Here is a 21,030-nt window from a genome sequence, read left to right as displayed (position 1 = left end):
CAGTTTAAAAGTTCTCCTCGATGCTATCAGTTGTATTCCACAGTTTAAAAGCTCTTATTGATGTTATCAGAAATTCAAAAGCTAACTTCGGCGATAGTTGTTGTAACCTAAAAACTCAAGTTTTACCTTCAAACGCATGCAGTCATCATCATGATGCACTATTTCACTAAATCCTGATGAACACAACAACTAGGCCCAAAAGACACGCCAAGGGTAGACGAACATTGGAAGGAACACTCAAAAGCAAGTTTTATCCTCGTCGCCCCAGAAGATTCTACATAAAAACATGTACCGGCAGTTGAACACTACCTTATGCGGCTCAACGACGTCCCGAAAGCAGCCGAGCACACTTTAGCTGCACCTGCTCCCTCAATGGAGATTTCTGGCATTTGCATATCGATGATGTAATACCTAGAGAAAGTACGCAAGCAGCTTGAGGCATTTCAGACTTAAACTCTCACTCAAGTTCCCCGGGCAAAAAACGCCCATGCAGACGTACTAGTCGGCCTAGGCTCCACACTCGATCACCAACTCAAAACGCTCTATTTCGGTGGAATATCTTGATAAGCCAAGCATAGAGATGGAGCCAGCAGCCTAAGTGTCATAGCATTCTCATCCAAAGATCCTACACCAGACCACATATCCGCTGCCTAGCGCCTCCCGACAATTTGAAAGTTCTAAGATCAATCCACTAAGGTGTATGTGGAAACCACTCCGGAGGCCAATCCTTAGCATAGAAGGCTCTTAACGCAGGCTACTATTGGCCTACCATGCACCAAGATGCTAAGAAGTTAGTATAAAAGTGTCTTAAGAATATGGCATCTAGCAGCACATGTCCACCCCAAGATATCCTCAAAGCAATGGGCAGGCCGAAGTATCCAACAAGACGATCCTCGACTGCCTCAAAAAATCTTTCACCAGCAAGAAGGGAAAATGGCTAAACAAGCTCCTCAGATGTCTATGGGCATATCGCACTACCAAAAGACGAACAACAGAACAGTAAGGAAATGGCCACAAGTTTAGATCTGGCAGAGGAGAAGCGTGAGCAGACCATTACTTGAATCGTAGTCTACTAGCAGCAATTCCTCTCCAGCTACAACAAAAGGGCCAAGATCCAACAATTCCAGCCCAAAGATCTAATATTAAGACCTTCATCACTGCCTGTAGAGAAAGCTCCAAAAAGATGAATCTCATCTAGGAAGGTCTGTACAAGATCAGCAGAGAAGGCGGCAAGAGTAATTACACCCTCGCCACCATGAAACGGAAAAAAGATCAAAAAAATAGTGGATGGCCTACAATCTGAAAAAGTACCATGTATGACCTCCCGCTACATCAAAACCTGAAGACTCAAAAAGCTCGACGGGCACCACCTCACAAGCTAAGGACTATCCAGTTGTTATGCAGTTCCTACCTTACAGCTAAGTTCTCGTTCGTTTCACTCGTTTTTTCAATGAGGAATTCAGAAGTAATCACAAATTGGCTCAACTGCATACTTACAACAACTGATCACTCATGCATTTCAAAAGAAGATTGCGCCCTACTTAAGGACTAATCGCAGGAATTACGCCCCCCGAGGGACCAACCATGTTCTCCAGTGTGAGAGGGTAAACTAATTGTTCTTCAGTGTGAGAGGGTAAACCAATTCTCCGACACCCACATGGGTCAGCTCTCTAAAGACGGGAGGATAAACTCTACACTTCGAATATCCAAACGTGGATGAGCCTGGCTGCTCTAGTATAATTAGATGCACGATGGCTTGCGCCGGGATTCCTAGAAGTAGCCACAATGGTCTTTTTCAAGGCTTAGCTAACTAAAGGATTTTGGGTCTCTTGGCCTAATCCGTGGAGAACCGGGCGCTAGAGACGGAGGGGGCACATTACGCAGTAGATCCGATGGACGGCTGCCCTGGAATCCTAAAGCTGCTACCGAGTGCACTAAGGTAGCCTACGGATTCTGGAAGACTGTCTACGGCTTACCCTTCGAGCAGTAAAGTCGCGCTAGACTTATACAACCGCACATTCTTATAAAAGGTTAAACAAGCTAGCGCGCATATATGAAGTTTTATCCATTGCCGACAAGCTACGTAGTCGATGAGCTTCACCTCTGCCAAGCGCGAAACAACCTACACCAAGTCCTAAAGTGTTGTGATACTTGCTACGCAACCTACGAAATTAGAGAAAGCCAAGGTTAACAGCCTAGTGGTTACGCGGACTTGTCTGCTTCTGTAAGTAAGGCATCCGGCTGCCAACCCTATGGCTACCAACTTTGCAAAGTTCTACACCAACACATACAGCTGCATAGGCTAAGCGGGCTTGTCTGCCTATAAAAAAGTAGTATGCCTGCCACTGGTCTATCAAGTCTAAAGGTTAGGGCATGAACAAAAGAAGCGAAGATGAAGAAATGCGAAGGAAAACATGTTTATAAACAACTAGCAAAGGCCGAAGGAGTTCAAGCAAAACAAGAGCTACAAGGAAAAACAAATAAAATCCTAAAGGCAACCTAGAAGACTATAGCAGCTTGGACATCCCACGACTACTCGGTCGCCACACCTTCAGCAGCCGCGACGCTTTTAACAGCGGTATCATCCGACGCTTCACCCTCGGCTACCCCAACCTGGCCACTAACTTCTCAAACTACTTCACCAATGGAAGCCTCAAAAGTAAAATCAAGCAAGTCTTCCGGAGAAATAGAGAAGGTCTCGAAACCCCGAGGCCAGCTTTTTCACCTTTCAGCTGCTCATCTTCCTCGAGCAGACCAACATGGATGCTCTGCAGCTCATCCACTTCCTTCTTCAGAATTTTGTTGATCTTCAGTACACCTTAAAGTTCCAACACTTGGGGTTCAAGCCTATCGACGATTCTCTTAAAGTGGATCACTTGATTATAAGCAGCAATCAACTTTTCATCCTTTGCATAAGCAGCGAAACAAAGCTCAGAAACTACAAACTCAAGATCTTGAATCTGAGGTATGTAACATCCAATCTCCTTTTCTGCACTTTCATGCTTAACTTGGATCGCGTCAAGCCTAATCTTCAAGTCAACGATCTTTTGACGAGCGGTCTCAAGCTGCAAATGAGTAGGGGCAGACATATGAGACCCCTTCAAAGCAACGAGCTCAGAATCTGTCATAGTATTTGTCGTCTCCTTAGCAGCCTTGCTATATCTGCATCATAGCAAGCAGAGCAGTCCTTCTATAATTGGGTCGTATGCTTCGTAAATGAGCTTAGGCAAACACTTTTCTGACGCCATCAACAAACTTGGCACAAACGTCCATGTTTTCAAGAGATCTGGTTTCAAAAGCATATAGATCTTAGCAGCCACCCTAGAAGCAGGCTTAGTGGATTTCTCACAGCTGCCTACGCGAGCAGTCTTATCATTCCCAGCAGGCGAATCAGTCTCAGCAGCATAAGGAATGGGCCTTGGCGCCACTTTAGCAGCAGAGTCCACCTTATCGCTCTTTATAATAGCAAGCCTCTCCAAAGATGAACCGGACTTTGCTCCCAATCGACGTCTTGGTACAAAATTCAGCACTAGGGGCATGACAGGACCTTTATGCCGAACAATCCTATCAGCAATCATACTAGCCATTCTTGACATGGCAGGTGCCACATGCTCAGATCTAGTAGCCTCACTTTTCGTCCCGTTGGAAAAAGTCAAGTCAATCACAAGCCTGGAGGCAGTTGGCGAACCCGCGCGAGCGAAAGAAGTCTTTGGTTTTTTCTCAGCCAACATCTCTTGAGCAGGCAGGGAAGATCCATTTTCCCACCTTCACTTGCAGCAAGATCCACAACAGTAATTGGACGAGCCAATGCATCCGCCTTGATCCTATTCACCTTCTCTTTCGAGAGCAGCTCACAGTTCTCTCAGCAAAGAGGACTAAGCAGCTAACGACATTCATGGTACTCAGCAGGGGAGCTCAACCTAGCATTCCAGCAAGTATGAGACCTGCATACCCAACATTCCAGTAGCCCATGAGGCCCACAATCTCCTTATTTCTCTCAATCGCCAGCCTGGCCCGAGTCAGGTCCAAGAGCCCAAAGGACATGAGCCATGCGGCTCGCTTAGTACTGCGACCCAGCACCACAATCCGGGACCCCAGCCGCACAAGCTGCCCTTGGCTCAAGCTAAGCCAAGCCTGCCCAAGCAGTAGTCCCTGCCACGACATCTCATCGGCCCATGCCGAGCCAACTCTTGGCCCCTGCCAGCCGACGTGCCGCACCACCCCGACGGTTACCCCGTAATAGCACTAATCTAAGAAGAAGGCAAGAAAAATTAAATTTTTCTTACATCAGTGCTGCACGGAGAAGACGAAAAAATCAATGAAAGACGGTCCTTTGCACGGGCAAGATGTAGAAGATTACTAGAGAAAGGGGAACAAATATCATCTAACTTTCTCTCTCTTGTGGGGTAGAATAAATTACTCTCCAAAGTTGATTTAATAACCCACTTAAGGTGGACTTAAACAGGCTTTGAGAGAAGTTTATTTCCCTTTCCTAGAAGGACCTAATTTCCAATTAAAGAGAGAATCAACAACAAAATAGGAAGCAGTTCAAAGTTTCCTAAAGCAAGAAAATCTCTACACCTGTTGCCCTTTCCTACGAGCAGCCCAACAAGTGTAGGGGCATTTGTGGAGCCAAAAATAATCACAAGGCGACACGTGGATTTTTGACAAAAGAAGACAAAACTACCCTTGAGGCATACCGGGATTCCTACGCGTAAGCAACAGGCAATTATCCCTCAACCAAGTCAAAAGTGCCCAAAATAGGAATCAACTTAAAACCTAATTTATTCATATATTTCCCATTTCATTATTTAGCTAATCAATTAGCTAAATAATATACTTATTCCTTTCATATTTCCTAAAATCATAATAATTGACTAATTAAGGGATTAATTACCTAATCAATACCTTAATTATCAATTGGAACACCAATCCAAACCTAAAACTACTAAAGTGGCCGGCCAATCCCATCAAGAAAAGTAAACCATCTTATTCTCCACCTTTTCCACTATTTTCCCTTTTTAATTACCCTAATTAACTAGCCAATTAATTCCAAAAACCACCAAAACATTCATTTTATGTTTAAATAGCCAAATAAATTGGCTAATTAAACCTAAATCAAACACAAAAGCCCTAGCTAGGCTGGCCACCCCTATCCCTATAAATAGATTCCCATTTTCACCAAAAGATCATTCCAATCCTCTTGCAAAAAATCCTAAACACTCTAAACACTTTTTCTCTCTAAAATTCTAACTTTGGCATTGGAGGTTCTTTGGCCAAAGCCCCCCCCATTCATCGTGGGCGCATGAGGTTTTTGGCCTTAACCTAAGGTGCTAGTTGTTTTGTAGGTGCAAAATCGTCCAAGATCGAAGAGGATAAAATTTGCATCCACAACTCCGTTCCATTTGTCAATATTTCTACCCCTTCTATTAAGGGCTATTTCCCAAAATAAATAAGGAAAAGAAAAATTCAATTTGGGGCCTAAATAAAATTGGGCCACTTATTAACCCAAACTATGAGAAAACTAAGATTGGATAATAAACGGAAAATTTTATTTGGATCCATTAAGTCGCTTTTAATACCCAATCTTAATATTTTCATCACTGAATGTAGAATTATCAGAGAGCCGGGCCGATGTCCCACTTCCAACAACATCGATACTGTCCCCAACTTGGTAATTACCACCTACACAATCCGTCAAGTATGAGGTTTCATCACAAAAGGCTTCGGTGTTAGTTGAAGTGGGGTTAGAATATTTAAACTCTTCTTTTCTCATTGATACGGTCAATGTGGGACATTTCAACATTGAATTCTCTATTTTGCCCCTAAAATTGTTAAAAATAATAGTCGATGTAAGCACCAATTACATTGACGCCCACTACTTTCCGGCGGCTTATTCACCAACGTTGGCAAGTCTTTTGTTGCCGGCATCCCCTCTCCATCTCCTCCTCTTCCTTTTTAAATAGTTCTTTATGTTTTTTATTTGAAGTTTAGAATTAAGTTCAATGCAAGGGTGTGGGACCGATCAATTCTCAAGGGACATGGAGAGCATACATATCGGGGGTTTCAAAGAGAGATTCTCAACCTCTAACATTTTGTAGTCAAATCCTGAATGATTTGGTCTCAATCTTAGGAGAGATTTTTCAATGTGACCGTCACACAAGATGGTATACCACATGTCCCTATATAAATTATGGGTTATGTGTGTTAAAAGGTTAATAACTTAAAAATTAAAAAATTTCACCACTTGCATAAAAACACTTGATGTATCATCCGTGTTTCCGTCACAACTAAAAATTTCTTCAATCTTAGATTTATAAATCCTTTATGACCTAGTCTCAATAATGAATCCTTTACAGTCCGGCCCAGGCCCAGTGCCACATGGGTAGCTGTCCAGGGCCCAAAACTTAAGGGGGCACCAAAAAAAAAAAAACCCAAATAACTAGGTATAAAAAATATAAAAAAAGTTCAAAGCCCAAATAAGGGCCGGAGGGCAAGAGCCCAAGAAAGATGAAAAAATGACCCAGGTTTTGGGCGTTACAAAAAAAAAAATTAAATGACATTAGAAGGACCACTTGGTCCAAGTTTTGGGCATCACAACCAAAACAAAAAAACAAAAAAAAAAAACAAAACAAAACAACATTAAAGGGACAACTCGGTCCCCACTAACCTAACTCTCATATCCCCACTCCCCTTTTCCAATATCCCCACCCCCTCCCTTTGTTCCCCACTTCCCCAACTTCCCTCCCTGCCGTCCTTAACCCTGACTCCCTTTTCAACTGCAGTCTACTGCAGCACAGGAAGTCCATGTCCCTTCTCCTCAGCGCCAAGCCCATTCACCATTGATTGGCTGCTGCAAGTGCAAGTGCCAAGAGCATTCACTCACCACCAATCCTTTTGAGTTTTGAGGTAAACTAATTTTTAAAATTTGAATTATCAATTCATAATTTAATATAAAATTTTGCAAGTGACATAGAATTATAATTTGAACGTGAGAGCCTAGCCCCCCATCTTCGACTGGTTCCAGCCCTCATTAAATATATATTTTTTAAAACATATGTTTTCGTATTAAAAAATAGCATATTTTGAGCTTTCGCATTGAGCACTCAAAAACTCAGGACCGGCCCTGCCTTTACCTAAACATAGACTTTAGGCTTTATTTAATATAAAAAGAAAAAATGTATATTTATGCTTAATTTAAAATTTAAATGGCTAAAATATTTACTTTAAGGTGGCAGGATGAACAATGTATATGGATATTTATATCTGATATTGCTAAAAAATAATCTAATAATTATTAATACCTTATCTATCACTTGTTTTGGCTAGTTCGATAATTAGAAGTCTCTTTAATTCCTCCCCCTCTCCTTGAATTAACGAATCATGCTGAGTACAGAATTAGTAGCCTTTGACGCGTTGTTATTTGTTAGGCTCTCAGTGTTGTTGCTGTTGCCTTTATTATTATTATCTGGAGACATTACCACAATGTCAATTGAGCCAGAATCCTGATGGTGAAAGCTTGTTGATGGTACTGAATTACTCATCTTCTCTATTTCTTTGCCCTTGCCCCACAGCACCGCATATAAACCAATCACTATCAATACTGCTCCCAAAACGCTGTTATATATTTCCAATTAGTTAAACTCAAAGACAAGCCAGAACATGTATAAGTAATATACATATTTTAGAGTATAATCAATGAGAAATTAGAGAAATATCAATTAACAAAACTGTTATTATTCGAGAAAAATGCAAATGGCTGTTTTAGAATGTGAAAATTAATTTTTACAGTCAAGGGTACGTACATACCTTCCAAGATGTAGCTTCTCATCTAATGCCAAAGACCCAACAATGGCAACGAGCACCAACATGAGAGGGTTGAAAACGGATACGAACAAAGGGCCTCTCATGCGTATGCACAAAGCAATAAAAGTCACACTTAGCCCAGTGGCCATAGTTCCCTACAGCATAAAGTCACCAACTTGTATAGCTATCTCAATTATTAATAATTGACTATCAAATTCAAGTATATCTAGATAACGATAACGAAATTGTAAAAACAAGCACTAGGTAGTAGAAGAAGGGTGTGCGGTACCGAGTATGCCGCTGTTAGAAGCCTAATATTCCAACCTAGCTTCCATTGGCTCCACTCCCTCTCCTTGCAGAGGGCAAACCCAACGGCCTGGATTGACCCCATTGCTGACATCAGAGCAGTGCTTGAATAATAGCAAGTGTATGTCGCACTCATTTTAGTCTACGCTTTGCACAAGACAAATTTTTAGCTAAATAAACCCAAAATATAAGTACTAATATCATGTGAAAAGATGAAGAGGAAATTTTATAGGAAGAGAAATGCTAATTTATTTATAAATGAAAATCTTCTTCTTCATTAATTTCTTCTATTTCCACATCAATTATTTATACCTCAACAAAAAGGCCACAGAGATTAAGTTTTTTTGTTTTGTTCACAAGTTATGTTGAAGGACTTTGAAGAAAAAACCTCGATATGATGATAAGCGCTCTTAACTACTTGAGTTGTAAATTTTTTTTATGGACATTAACTTTGGCTTTGTCAATAAAAAGTTAATAGCTTAAAAAAATAAAAAATTTCACCACTTATATAAAAGCAAGTGGTGTATCATCCGTGTTTCGATCACAATGAAAAATTTCTCCTTCATTGCTACGAGAGAGTTATGGTTTTATTAAATATGAGATAGATATCCTATATATATATGTATGTATGTATGTATGTATGTATGTATGTATATATGTATGTATGTATGTATATATTGATTTTCTACTATGTGGGATCATAATTTATGGGACTCCACCACATAGCACTTAGTGTGGCCGAAATGGCCGGCAAGCTCTGAAGTGGGTGGGTCGGAGCGGATCAGGCTCCTCAGATTGGACCCCTCAAACCAGGGTATCAAAACAAGTGATTATGGTATCCCCGGATTGGCAGGCGAGATTTGTCTTGTCGACAGAGACTTGTTCTTCAAGAAATAAGGAAAATATAATTGAATCCAATTAGGAATGTATGTCTAGTATCGAGGAAATCCTATATTAACGCGATTGGTGTGTGGCAAAAGCATATTCAACGGTCTCCTAATAACATTATGTCCACCCCATTACACCCAAGAATAGCTTCCTAGTAACAGGATGAAGACTGGAGAACATAATTGAAATATAAATTTTATAAAGAGCTCATAGAATGACTTCCTAGTCTTCATTAGTTAAAGTTTACCTAAAAATATAGCCAAAATAAAATGGTGGGTTAGAAACTTTGGTTAGAGAATCACCTGGATAATGAGCCATGTAGCGTAGCAAAAGCAGCTTCCCAAGGCTAGCAGACAACCCAATAGTCGATTACCAGAGTCTGTATGCGGTGATGATGCCAAGTGGCTGTGTAAAAGGTCAACATGCGTGGACCATATGTTGAATTCCACACCCTTATAAAAGGTCAGAAGCATTGCTCCACCTATTCCCATTAATGTTCCTAACATCTTTGCCTTCCCTGCCGGGCTTCTCAAACTCAAGTTCTCCAGCCTAAGAAAAAGGATCTTGATTAATGTTAATAATAAAAATGTTAAGTATCATCAATTATATCTTCATGATTAATTTGCCTTCAATTTCTCATTGATTGTATTTTTGAATTTTCATATTAGTTTTCTTATTTCCATTGCTCATTCTCCTCGATCGATTTAGGTCAAAGTATCTAATGGTTATTTTGGATAACTCCGTTAAAACTTCATTCCTTATTACCCTTTAAAACCTTTTAATTTGAATAAAAGTTCAAATGTGTTACTGAAATGAATAATTGCTCCACACTGAGACGAATACAAGAACAATACTCGCAACCTTTTAATTTGAAGTCCAAATCTTCAATTAGGCTTAAGTCCAAAGACTATTACTCTATTTTTTTTTTTCAAAATAATAATAAAGCTGGAAAATATGTATATATTTACCTGAAGGTGATGGCCAAGATGAAAGTAATGGCTGGGGTGAGTTGGACTATGGCAGAAGCAAATGTGGCCGATGTTAAGGCTAAGCTTTCAATGTACAAATTTTGTGATAACGATCCACTGCAATATTAATGTTAATTAATTAATAGTCATTTAAATACATGGAAAAAATATTTATAGTCATTAAAGATATGATTTTAGCATATAAGCTTCTTTTTACCTTTTTTTTAGAACAACTTACATTGGTATACCGTCACATAGTATTCAATTCCATTGAAAAAAAGGAATGCTATTATGATTACCTAAATATGTCGCAATTTATACCATCTGATGTGGCAGATGGAAGCGGACAGCCACATCAATTAAAAATTATCCTCGTGGCAGCTGGGGTGGACAAATTTTTATTAATAAAATAATATAAAAATTAATCAAACCATACCCCTCAATCCTCCCTCCTCGGTTCCCCATTCTCCATTGTCACATTCCTTGTCACCCCTTATCGGTTCTCCACCCCCTCCTTCTGCAGCGACGGATCACCTTGGGCATTTGCTATTTTACATGCGTGGAATTAGATTGTTATAAGGGATTCACCATGCCACGTGCACCGCGCTCTGCCCAGCAAGCACGCCTCACTATTTCATCATTTTCTTTGTTTGTTGATTCTGAATAAAAAATAGGCTAAATAGACAAAATGATCCTTGAGATTTGCATAATCAATAGAAATGGTCTCTAAGATTGAAAATCAATAGAAATGGTCCCTGAGATTGTCCACTATTCATGATTTTGGTCATTCCGTTAAAAACTCACTGGGCAATTTTCAAAGCTTCGAAACTCAAATCGATTTTTAACCAAATTCGACCCATAATATATCAAATTGAAGATAGGAAAGTGTAGAACAAGATTATACCTATTTGGAAGACCAATGGTTGCCGGAGATGGCCAGAAAATGGCCTGGAAGGTGACTGGTCCGTGGAAAAACTAGAAAACTCGCTGGAAACTGGGTAAACTTTAAACGTTCATAACTTCTTCAATACTCGACGAAATTGAGTGATTCAAAAAAGAAAATCATACTTCTCGATGATACCTTTCTCAATGGCTAACTCACCGTGGTTTTGCCGGAAAATGGCTCGAAAGTGGCTAACTTGAAGATGGATAGCCACTTTGGAGCCCTTTTCTGGCCAAACCATGGTGAGTTAGCCATCAAGAAAGGTACCACTATCTTTGTCTCATCAAGAAGTATGATTTTTGTTTTTGGATGACTCGATTTCGTTGAGTATTGAAGAAGTTATGAAAGTTTAAAGTTAACCCAGTTTCCGGCAAGTTTTCCAGTTTTTCCACGGACCAATCACCTTTCAGGCTATTTTCCGGCCATCTCTAGCAACCATTGGGCCTCCAAATAGGTATAATCTTGTTCTACACTTTCCTATCTTCATTTTGATATATTATGGATCAAATTTGGTTAAGAAACGATTGAGTTACGAAGCTTTGAAAATTGCCCAAAGACTTTTTAATGGAATGACCAAAATCATGGGTAGTGGACAATCTCAGGGACCATTTCTATTGATTTTCAATCTCAGGGACCATTTCTATTGATTATGTAAATCTCAGAGATCATTTTGGCTATTTAGCTTTAAAAAATATTTTATTTCTTATCCTTGTTGCTCCTATGAGATCTTGTTTGTCTGTTGCATGTTGCTCCTATGAGATATTGTTTGTTTGTTGCCCTAAACTTTTTGCTCATGATGTTTCAGGAATCCATCACGCCTCACTACTTTTTGTATATATTACTTGTTTAGATATCTGAAGCCTTCATGTTCGTTGACTTTACGACAAGATAATGATCTTGAGAGCTATTATTGATATTAAGTTATATCAATCCCGAGTTGGAAGATGATTTCTATGGACATGGATGACAATCTGGAGGAAAAAAAAAAAGAAGCAAGATAACGATGGAGAGAGAGGAGAGGGAGGAATATGCAAAGAGGGACTATAAAACCTAATTTAGGTTTTGACTGATTTCTAATTTTTTTAACATTAATTAATGAAATTTTGAGTTTTTTTTTTTTTTTTTTGATATCATTATCCACCTCAATTGTCACAAGATGCTTTTTTTTTTTAATTTTCGTGTTTGTCCATATCACACGCCACATCAAATGATGTAGAATTGTCTTATATTTGAGAACAAACAATATTATCTACACTAAGGGGGAGAGGGTGAGTTTATCCTCATAATGAGCTAGCAATAATGTGGTTCAAATTTACTTTAGTAAGAATCGAACCTAATACCTCTCATATACCAGTGAAGAAGAATAATATTAGATCGTAGTACTAAGTAACATAATTATCGTATATTTAGATGATAAGAATAATATTATTGCTGAAATAAAGACAGTACAAAAAAATTTAGCTCTTGTCTTTATTTTCTTAGCATGAGACTACATGGTTGCGATGTATGTTGTCTTTTTTGTGTTTTTATTTAATTTTTTTTTTAAATGGGAAAACTGTAGAAGCTGCTTTATGAAGCCTAGAAAGATCAAAGATTTAGTGTCGCCAGAGTCACGTAAAAAAGTTGTGGACACTTCTAGTGGACCGCCAACTGTAACCACTAATATCAACAGCATGCACAACCAATATATACCAAGAAATACAAATATATAGCTTTATACTCAGGGCCGGCCCAGGCCCAGTGCAGGAGGGGCAACCGTCCAGGGCCCAAAAAAATTAGGGGCACCAAAATTATTAGGGTGGTATATTTACATATGTTTTTATAAGAGTATAAATTTATAAAGTTTGATTCAAAGACACATAAATTTAACTAGAAGTGGTGGTTTGTCATTTGAAAATAATAAGGAGGTCTTGGGTTCAAAACACCATGTGTGCTTATTTACTTTCCTTTTTTTACAAATTTTTTTTTTATAAGAGTATAAATTTAGAAAATTTGGTTAAAGGATCAAAAAGTTTAATTAGAAACAATGATTTTTGTTGTTTAAAATTAACAAGTGGTCCTAAGTTCGAAATGCTATATGCATGTTTATTCTTTTCAATTTTTACAAATTTTTGTTTGGTTGGTAATTTATTTTTAGTTACTATCTAGTAGCTATGTGGGTTGTTATTTTTAAATATTCGTTTTAATTCAAGTCTAATCTTCAACAAAGAATAATACGTAGACCAAATTTGCAAATTATATGACGTGTCATCAAAATGTTTAATTTAGTACCCATTCATTAATAATACATATTAATTAAAGATTCGAAAACATCATTATTTTTTAGTCCAGTATTGACAAGTTTAGTAAATAAGAAAAAAACACCTCACGATTTATTCAAAAACACATTCAAAGTTCAAATGGAAAACAAAACTCATCATCTATCTACTTGTAAGCCCGCAGTTTTTTTGTTTCCCTCTCTCAATACAAAATAAATTAGTCTTTCTGTGTTTCTAAATTATTGAGTTTAAAGTGTTTTTCTAAGTATAATTTTTTCGATGTCTTATGTGTGAAAATAAATAATTTTTTTACATGAAGTTAGGGCATTTTTTTTTACGTCGCCCCGGGCCTCAAAAATCTTTGGACCGGCCCTGTTTATACTATTACAATTACTTACTCCCCATACAAATTTTTTATTTCCAATTATAACCTAGGAGGAGATCATGATATGGAAGAAAGACAATTGCACACGGATACGTACTTACCCGAACAAGCCAGACAAAAATCCTTGCAACAGTACCATCCATGTGAGCTTTGGCCTGCTCTTCCTGCGTGCAAAAATAAAGACCAGTTAACTGTTTTCAAAAAGTAGCAGATAGGGTTTGCTTGCTCTCTCTGCTTTTCTCCTTTTTGTTTTGGAATTTGCACAGGGTTTTTAAGTCAATTATGAACTTATTGAATGTTCTCAAACATTACTGTAAATGCATCAGCAAAGATTGCGCAGCCACTTTTCAGAGAAAGAGAGAGCACGAATAGAGAAAGCACCAGCTAGACAATAATATGATTTTTTTTTTTCGGTGAGAAACTAAAAGATTAACAAAATAACAACAATTAGCAATTATATGGCACTGAATACTTCTATGGAAAAACAAAATGAAAGTTATATTATGTATAAGAAGAAAGGAGAGGTGCAAAATTGCAAATGATCACCTTTCAATGAAAAGAGCAATAGGAAGAATGAAGGCGGTTGCAAAGATGAAGCGATATGCAACAAGAATCCTTAAGTTCATTCCGTCGTTAGCGGCCAGTTTGTAGAGAACATTAACTCCTGCAAATGCAAACTGAACTACCACCATTAACAACACTGGCTTCAACCCATGCAAAGCATTACATGTCTGATCAGTACCCATCGTCATCGATCACCAATATCACACACACACACACTGAGAGAGAGAGAGAGAGAGAGAGAGAGAGAGAGAGAGGTTTTGAGTGGTAAAGGAAGAAATTAAGGAGTGAATTGGGTATTGATTGAAATTGAGAGAATTTAGAGCTCTCGGTGCTTCCTTCTTTGGTAGTTCCCCACGTCACCACCTACGTACCACATGGAGCCTAAAAACTAGATACAAAATCGGTGCTGTACTGTTTCTCTTTTTCGTTCTAATTACAGCAACAACTTAAATTCAAATCAGGTTTGATATGTGGCACTGGGCTTGGGATAAATAATACCTACCCCAAAATGTTTAGATTATGTTTGGACGAGGAATTTCTAAATTCAAGGGGTCGAGGTCAATTTGATAGGATCGATGGTACTACAGAACAGAGAAAAACACAAAATAAACGAGAAAAATATACACCAAATATTTATGTGGTTTGGCAATTTGTGTCTACATCCATGGGGTAGGAATTATCTTTCACTATATCAAAATATTGGGTACATGCAAGGACAATCTTAAACCAAGCCTTTGGCTTGATGGATACAAGAAAGTATAACGCACTTTTTCTTGCACTATAAATCTCACTCGCACAATTTGTGGTGGAACACTCTCACTCTAAACCTTGGAGTGGAACAACTCTTAGAACTCTCACTATCTCTCTTTTGAAGTTGTATGCTTGCTTTTAGATTAGAGAAATGCTAAGGAGATTCTCTCAAAAGTGGGACTCTCAATAAACTCTCCGTCACCTCATGTTTTTTACACAATTCCAGCACATTGTGCCAAAAATATGAAGGTGGCGGATAGTTCATGAAGAGTTTCACTTTGCGAAAGTCTCTTTAGCATTTTCTCTTTGGGTTATCATGGTGAATCCAAGAATTAACTCCACCATTAACATTGGAAGTCAAAACATTCATGCACCATCCAATGAATAAAGCTTGGAATTCTATATATTCATGCACTACATAGAGCTCTCATATTTGATTAATGCAACTTGCAATTTCAAAAGGATCCAATGTATTTGGTTAACGAACCGACCATTACATTCCCTTGAATGTAATATTCTCCAATGCATCATTAGTTCTCTAAAGTCTTTTAGAGATTCCAAATAACCATCCTTCATCATGGGTTGGACACATGGTATACCAACAATCTTTCCCTCTAGCCCATGAGGGAGGAACTCCAATCATGACTCCAAAGTTACCTGGAGTTCATCCTAGCTACCTTAATGCAAAATTTCATCTTTGATTTAGTAACTATCAATATGTCTGAGGAATTATTATCAGTATGAATCCTATTCAACTGTATCAACTTATTCTCAATAGCATCTCTAATCCAATGATACTGAATACCAATATGCTTGGTGTGTGAGTGATATGTAGATTTTTTGTTCAAATCAAGAGCACCCTGACTATCATAATAAACAACATAATCACTTTGTTTCAAACCCAACTCTTGGAGAAAACTATTTAACCACAACAACTCCTTGCATGCTTCTATAGCGGTCATGTATTCGCCTCAGTTGTGGATAAAGAAACACAATTTTGTAGCTTGAATTGCCAAAACACGACTCCCTTTGCAAAAGTAAACAAGTGCCTAGAAGTAGACTTTCTACCATCAAGGTCACCTCCCTGTCAGCATACGTAAACCTTTCAAAAATTGATTTGGTACCACCAAAGCACAAGAACTTAGAAGTTCCCTTCAAATATAGGATAATCCACTTAATAGATTCCCAATGGTGTTTCCCCAGACTAGAAAGAAATCTGCTCACTACACCTACTACATGAGCAATATGTGGTCGTGTGCACACCATAGCATACATGATACTTCCTACCACCAAAGAGTAGAGAACAACTGCCATTTTTTCCTTTTCTCCATTTGTTTTTGGACATGACTTTTTGCTCAGCTTGATATGATTGGCTCCTTTTGTGTTGAACCTGTCAATCACCTGTTCAACATACTTCTCTTGTGACAACTACAACTTCTTGGACTTTTTGTCATGGATAATCAACATGCCCAAATTTGCTTGCCTGGCCCTAAGTCCTTCGTATCAAAGAACTTCAATAACTCTTCTTTGAGCTTCCTAATCACAGAAGCATCTTGACCAAAAATCAATATGTTGCCAACATATAGTAATGGAATAATGAACCTACCTTCAGAATATCGTCTGATATAGACATAGGATTAGCACGAGTTCTCTTGTACCCATTACTCACCATGAATGAGTTGAGCTTTTAATTCCACTGTCTTGGAGCCTGCTTAAGACCATATATGCTCTTCTTCAGTTTGCACACCAAATTTTCTTTTTCTTTGACTTCAAAGCCTTTGGGTTGTTCCATATATATCTCTTATTCTAAATCACCGTTGAGAAATGCAGTTTTAACATCTAGTTGCTCGAGGTCAAGATGAATGCTAGCTCACATACTAAGAATAACTCAGATGAAAGTCATATTCACCACCGGCTAAAAAATCTCATCAAAGTCAACGCCTTTCTTCTGACCAAAACCTTTGACTACAAACGGGCCTTTTATTTTGTCATATGTCGTCTCTTTTCAATTTGAACACCCACTTGTTTTTCAGTGCTTTTATGCCCTTTGAAAGCTCCACCAGCTCATAGGTACCATTCTTTAATAAGGATTCCATGTCTAACTCCATTGCCTTTATTAATTTATCATTGTATTATGGGCTCTGGCCTCTTCATAAGTTTTAGGCACTCCATCATCAGTCAATAAGATACTTTGATGAAGGATACTTGGTCGACAATCTTCAATTTCTGCTGATCTTTTGACTTGGCCTTCATTCTCTTGTGGGGCTGGAGACTTCCCCTGGTTGAGTTCCCATTAATTTGGCTCATCTTGACCAAGCTCCCCCTGATCAACAATTTTATGGTTTGGCTCATCTTGATCAGGCTCTCCATGATCAGCATTTTCATGGTCTGGCTTATCTTGATCAAGCTCTCCCTGATCAACATTCTTTGGTCTAAAGGCATCTTAGTAGCAATTGCTTTAGAGACGTCACCATGACTTTATTCATCTAAAGTTAAGGGATCAACTTCCCTTGTTGATTAATGCCACTTGCAATTCCAAAAGGATCCAATGTATTTGGTAAATGAACCAACCACTAAATTAATTATTTTATGCAACACGAAGCTAATAAGGATACAAGCATAATTCCTTCGAAGAACAAAGTTTTGGAGTTTACCAGTTTAGAGAGAAATCTCAAAAGTATTTTGATCAATTGTTGAATGTGGATTACAATAGAAGCCAAAGGGCTTAAATACATTTAAACCCAGCCCTGTGGAAGATCAAAGGTCTCCTTGGAATCAAAATGAAACTAAAAGTCCGATTTTATTACATTAAAATGTTGTTTTGGAAATTAAAACTATTGTTTTTGGTCTTAAACGTGACAGGCTCATGGTTTTAACACGAGTCCTGTTTTGCTCACGATTCTTATTAAAACAACATATTATGCACCCAATTATGACACCAAAATATTTTCTTACTGCCTTTTCTATTGCCATATAGATTGAATCCAATATTCCCAAGTTTAACTCATCTTTTTCAGAATTTAAAACCTTTGATTTATATTTTTTCCGTCAAAATTCACCCATATTTTGTCCTAACATTCCCTTGAATGTAGTATTCTCCAATGTATCATTAGTTCTCTGAAGACGTTTAACCATCCTTCATCATGTGATGGACCCATGGTATACTAACACAATCTAGTATGAAATGGATAACAAAATGTTAATGGAAGGGATTAGAAAATTCACATTAGAGCATCACAAATGTGAGAGAGATTTGCAAATTCCTCTTGCATACCTTTATAATAAGAATTTTATAATCCTCTCATCAACATTTTGTGATTCACTTGACTTGAAAATCTTTAATCCAAGCATTACCTTAAAGAAAATATTATTGCAAATTTGTTTTTGGATCGACGTCGGACAATTAAGAAGCCATCAAGGCACAAGAGAGAAACAGCATCAAAGGGTCCATTTTGTCAATCGCACTCACAGTATAACCTCAAACCCGTAAAGTTAATTTTTTTAATGGGATCCGGCTTTGTGAGATTGGTGGGATATTTGATACGATATTATTCTTTTTATTTAAATCTTTTTAATCTCATCCAAACCTTTAAATGGAACTGATGAGAGACGTGGCAGCTACAGTTTAGAAGGTTAATTTCAATATAATTGTCCCGGTGCCCCTTCCTTCCAATAATGTTCCAATGAATTGGTAAATTCACAAACAGGATCCAGTCACATCCAAAACATAAAAAAAAATTGATTCAGTTCAAACGTCAATAAGTCTAAAATGTTACTTCTTAGTTCTTGACAACCACTTGATCTTCCTCAAACAAGATCTTATCTCCACCATTAACTGGCTCGGTCTCCTTTATCGGAAATGCTCTTTGAGGCCCATTAATTGCATCAGACCTTTCAGATCCTTCTGATATTGTATCCAGCACCCTTGTAGAACGATCTAGGGTTATGTTATATGCTGCAAATTCACCATCCTGCTATTTCAAAAATTAGTATAGTACACCCCAGTTTTCAGTTTGTGGAAGTTCCAAGTTCCAATTGAAATGTACAAAGTGGATATACGTACATAGGAATTAAGATTATGAATGAATATACAACCGATCCCATTTAGTAACCTAAGACTTGGTTTTTGTTCCTGTATTTTTGTCTGAATTTGAAACACATAAAACTAATACAGAAATGTCATCATTGTCCACGTCAATTTATTCGAGAAATTAGTGAAGATATTAAAAAATTTGAATATAAAATACCTAACTGTGGTTTTTTATTATTGTTAAAGGAGAGAGAAGGATTTGAAACTAATACAATAATTTAGGATAGGAATAAGTTCTGAATCCAAGACATTGGAAACCCAACACCTCATCTACTTGGTTATTGGACCACATGCAAATTGCTAAATATATTGATTATATATTTTTATTTGTTTGAAACAACAAAATTCTTTTTTTTTTTTAAACAAACGATATAATCTCACTAGGGGGATGGGGGAGTGGACTAAACCTCACAATGGGCTAACAATAATATGATTCAAGTTCGTTTTTGGCGAGAATCGAACCTAAAAACTTCTCACTTACAAGTGAAAAGGAATATCACTACCTTAGTACTAAGTGGCCTAATGCGTGTGGATCTTATCTCTATTAGAGAAATAACACGAATATGTGGTAAGAATCACATTTTTTATTTTTTATTTTTACAACCACACATAATCCTGGTTAAAGCCTTACTTTTGCATTAGGATGGACAGGGAATCAATATAAATACTAAAGAAAAACAGTAAAACATGGTTGAAGCATCTCGATTTTTTTTTAAATAATACCGCAAAAATTGAACCAATAACCAAAAGAAAATGAAACCGTAGTCTGAAGTTAAAAATTGAGGAAAAACTAAAAGAAAGTTTATTTAATCGATGGACTGGATACTGAAGAGGGTGAGTTCGGCTTGTGTATATTACTTAATAGTGTTAGTCTAATGAGTTAATTAATCAAAGCATAAACAAGTTTTAAATTTTGTGTAACGTCGTTGCTGCAAAAATATAACAATAAATACTGAAAAGGTGTAAGGTTATATATATATATATATATATATATATATATATATATATATAATATACCTTCTCCTCAAGCAAACCCGTCTGTGACTGAGGCAGAATGCCATTTTCATCCCTAGCATCATGCTGATCCTTAGGGCCTCCATTTTCTTCGCCATTATCTTTTCCCATCTCATTCATGCTGTGTTCATCAATTTCTGGAATATCCACCATATTTTCGGTTGATTTCTGCTCTGACCGTGGTGGTTTCGATGATTTTCTAGTTTTTCCCTTTGCCCACGCCGGTACAGAGCTGCTCATACAACCCCCCATTTATGCAAATCCTTAGGCTTTGCTTTCAACAAGGACAAAGTCAATGACGTACAATATGATTTTAGAGCGGCTTATATAATATGCTAGGTTTAGGGTTTTCTTTCAATCCGATTTTCTTCTGACTTTTTCGGGAATTTTTTTTTTTTTTTTTGCTACGCTGATCAAAAATCAACTTTCCACTTTTGTTTACCTATTGAATCTCGCATTGATTGGTCAAGTATCTTCTTTTCAATTATAGAAGATCAGTTTTGATTTAGAAGTTAAGCAAAGACTTTCAAATCTTACACTTACTGACTGAGTGTTTCTATGAAAATCGTACACCCATTTTTTAATTTCAAGAATTAAATAAATTAAATCATAAAAAGATTATAAAGGACAAATTCTACGACAACCTCAGTCAAACTTATAGTGGTAAACAACATGAGTTTGCCAACCGAAACATATGTAAATGCCAGGGCCATATGCACAAATTGTCGAAGCCATGCAGATATCAATTTCAGAGACAAGTTCATATGCAAATCCATATTTTAAATGTCGAAGCCATGTAATTTCGGATGCAGTCAGATTTGGAACAAATGTCTGCACGTTGTCTTTTTTTTTTTTTTTTTTTTTTTTGTGTTGGCAAACTCATGTTATTTACCACCGTAAGTTTGACATGGGTTGTTGGAAAATTAGTTTTAATAAGATTGTTATTGTTTTTCTTGTGGGTCAAGGATTATGATTTCTTGCTCGTTAAGTTTATTCGTTTTGCTCATTAAGTTAGGGTTTGCTTACATTTTCTCCCATAAATAGGATGGTTTGTACCG

The 21,030-nt window shown here is 37.5% G+C and overlaps 2 protein-coding genes across 3 annotated transcripts; both read right to left on the bottom strand.

Annotated features, from left to right (window-relative positions):
* Positions 1 to 7,197: 7,197 nt before the first annotated feature.
* Positions 7,198 to 14,432, bottom strand: LOC126631024 (WAT1-related protein At1g25270-like). Of its 2 annotated transcripts, XM_050301183.1 has the most exons (7): positions 14,101 to 14,432; positions 13,656 to 13,718; positions 9,969 to 10,085; positions 9,303 to 9,549; positions 8,096 to 8,254; positions 7,810 to 7,961; positions 7,198 to 7,617 (listed from the first exon to the last, which is right to left on the bottom strand). In XM_050301183.1, exons 1-7 carry the CDS (start codon positions 14,304 to 14,306, stop codon positions 7,374 to 7,376), a joined length of 1,188 nt encoding a protein of 395 aa, XP_050157140.1. In that variant the 5' UTR covers positions 14,307 to 14,432; the 3' UTR covers positions 7,198 to 7,373. The 2 variants fall into 2 exon arrangements, with proteins under 2 accessions (XP_050157140.1, XP_050157141.1); XM_050301184.1 differs by lacking the exon at positions 8,096 to 8,254.
* Positions 14,433 to 18,647: 4,215 nt separating this feature from the next.
* LOC126631031 (uncharacterized) lies at positions 18,648 to 20,224 on the bottom strand. The gene is made up of 2 exons (XM_050301192.1): positions 19,976 to 20,224; positions 18,648 to 18,839 (listed from the first exon to the last, which is right to left on the bottom strand). Exons 1-2 carry the CDS (start codon positions 20,222 to 20,224, stop codon positions 18,648 to 18,650), a joined length of 441 nt encoding a protein of 146 aa, XP_050157149.1.
* Between the last annotated feature and the right edge of the window lie 806 nt (positions 20,225 to 21,030).

Source organism: Malus sylvestris, chromosome 8, assembly GCF_916048215.2.
Source record: "Malus sylvestris chromosome 8, drMalSylv7.2, whole genome shotgun sequence".
Classification (NCBI taxonomy): domain Eukaryota; kingdom Viridiplantae; phylum Streptophyta; class Magnoliopsida; order Rosales; family Rosaceae; genus Malus; species Malus sylvestris.
This window is presented reverse-complemented; position numbering and strand designations above follow the sequence as displayed.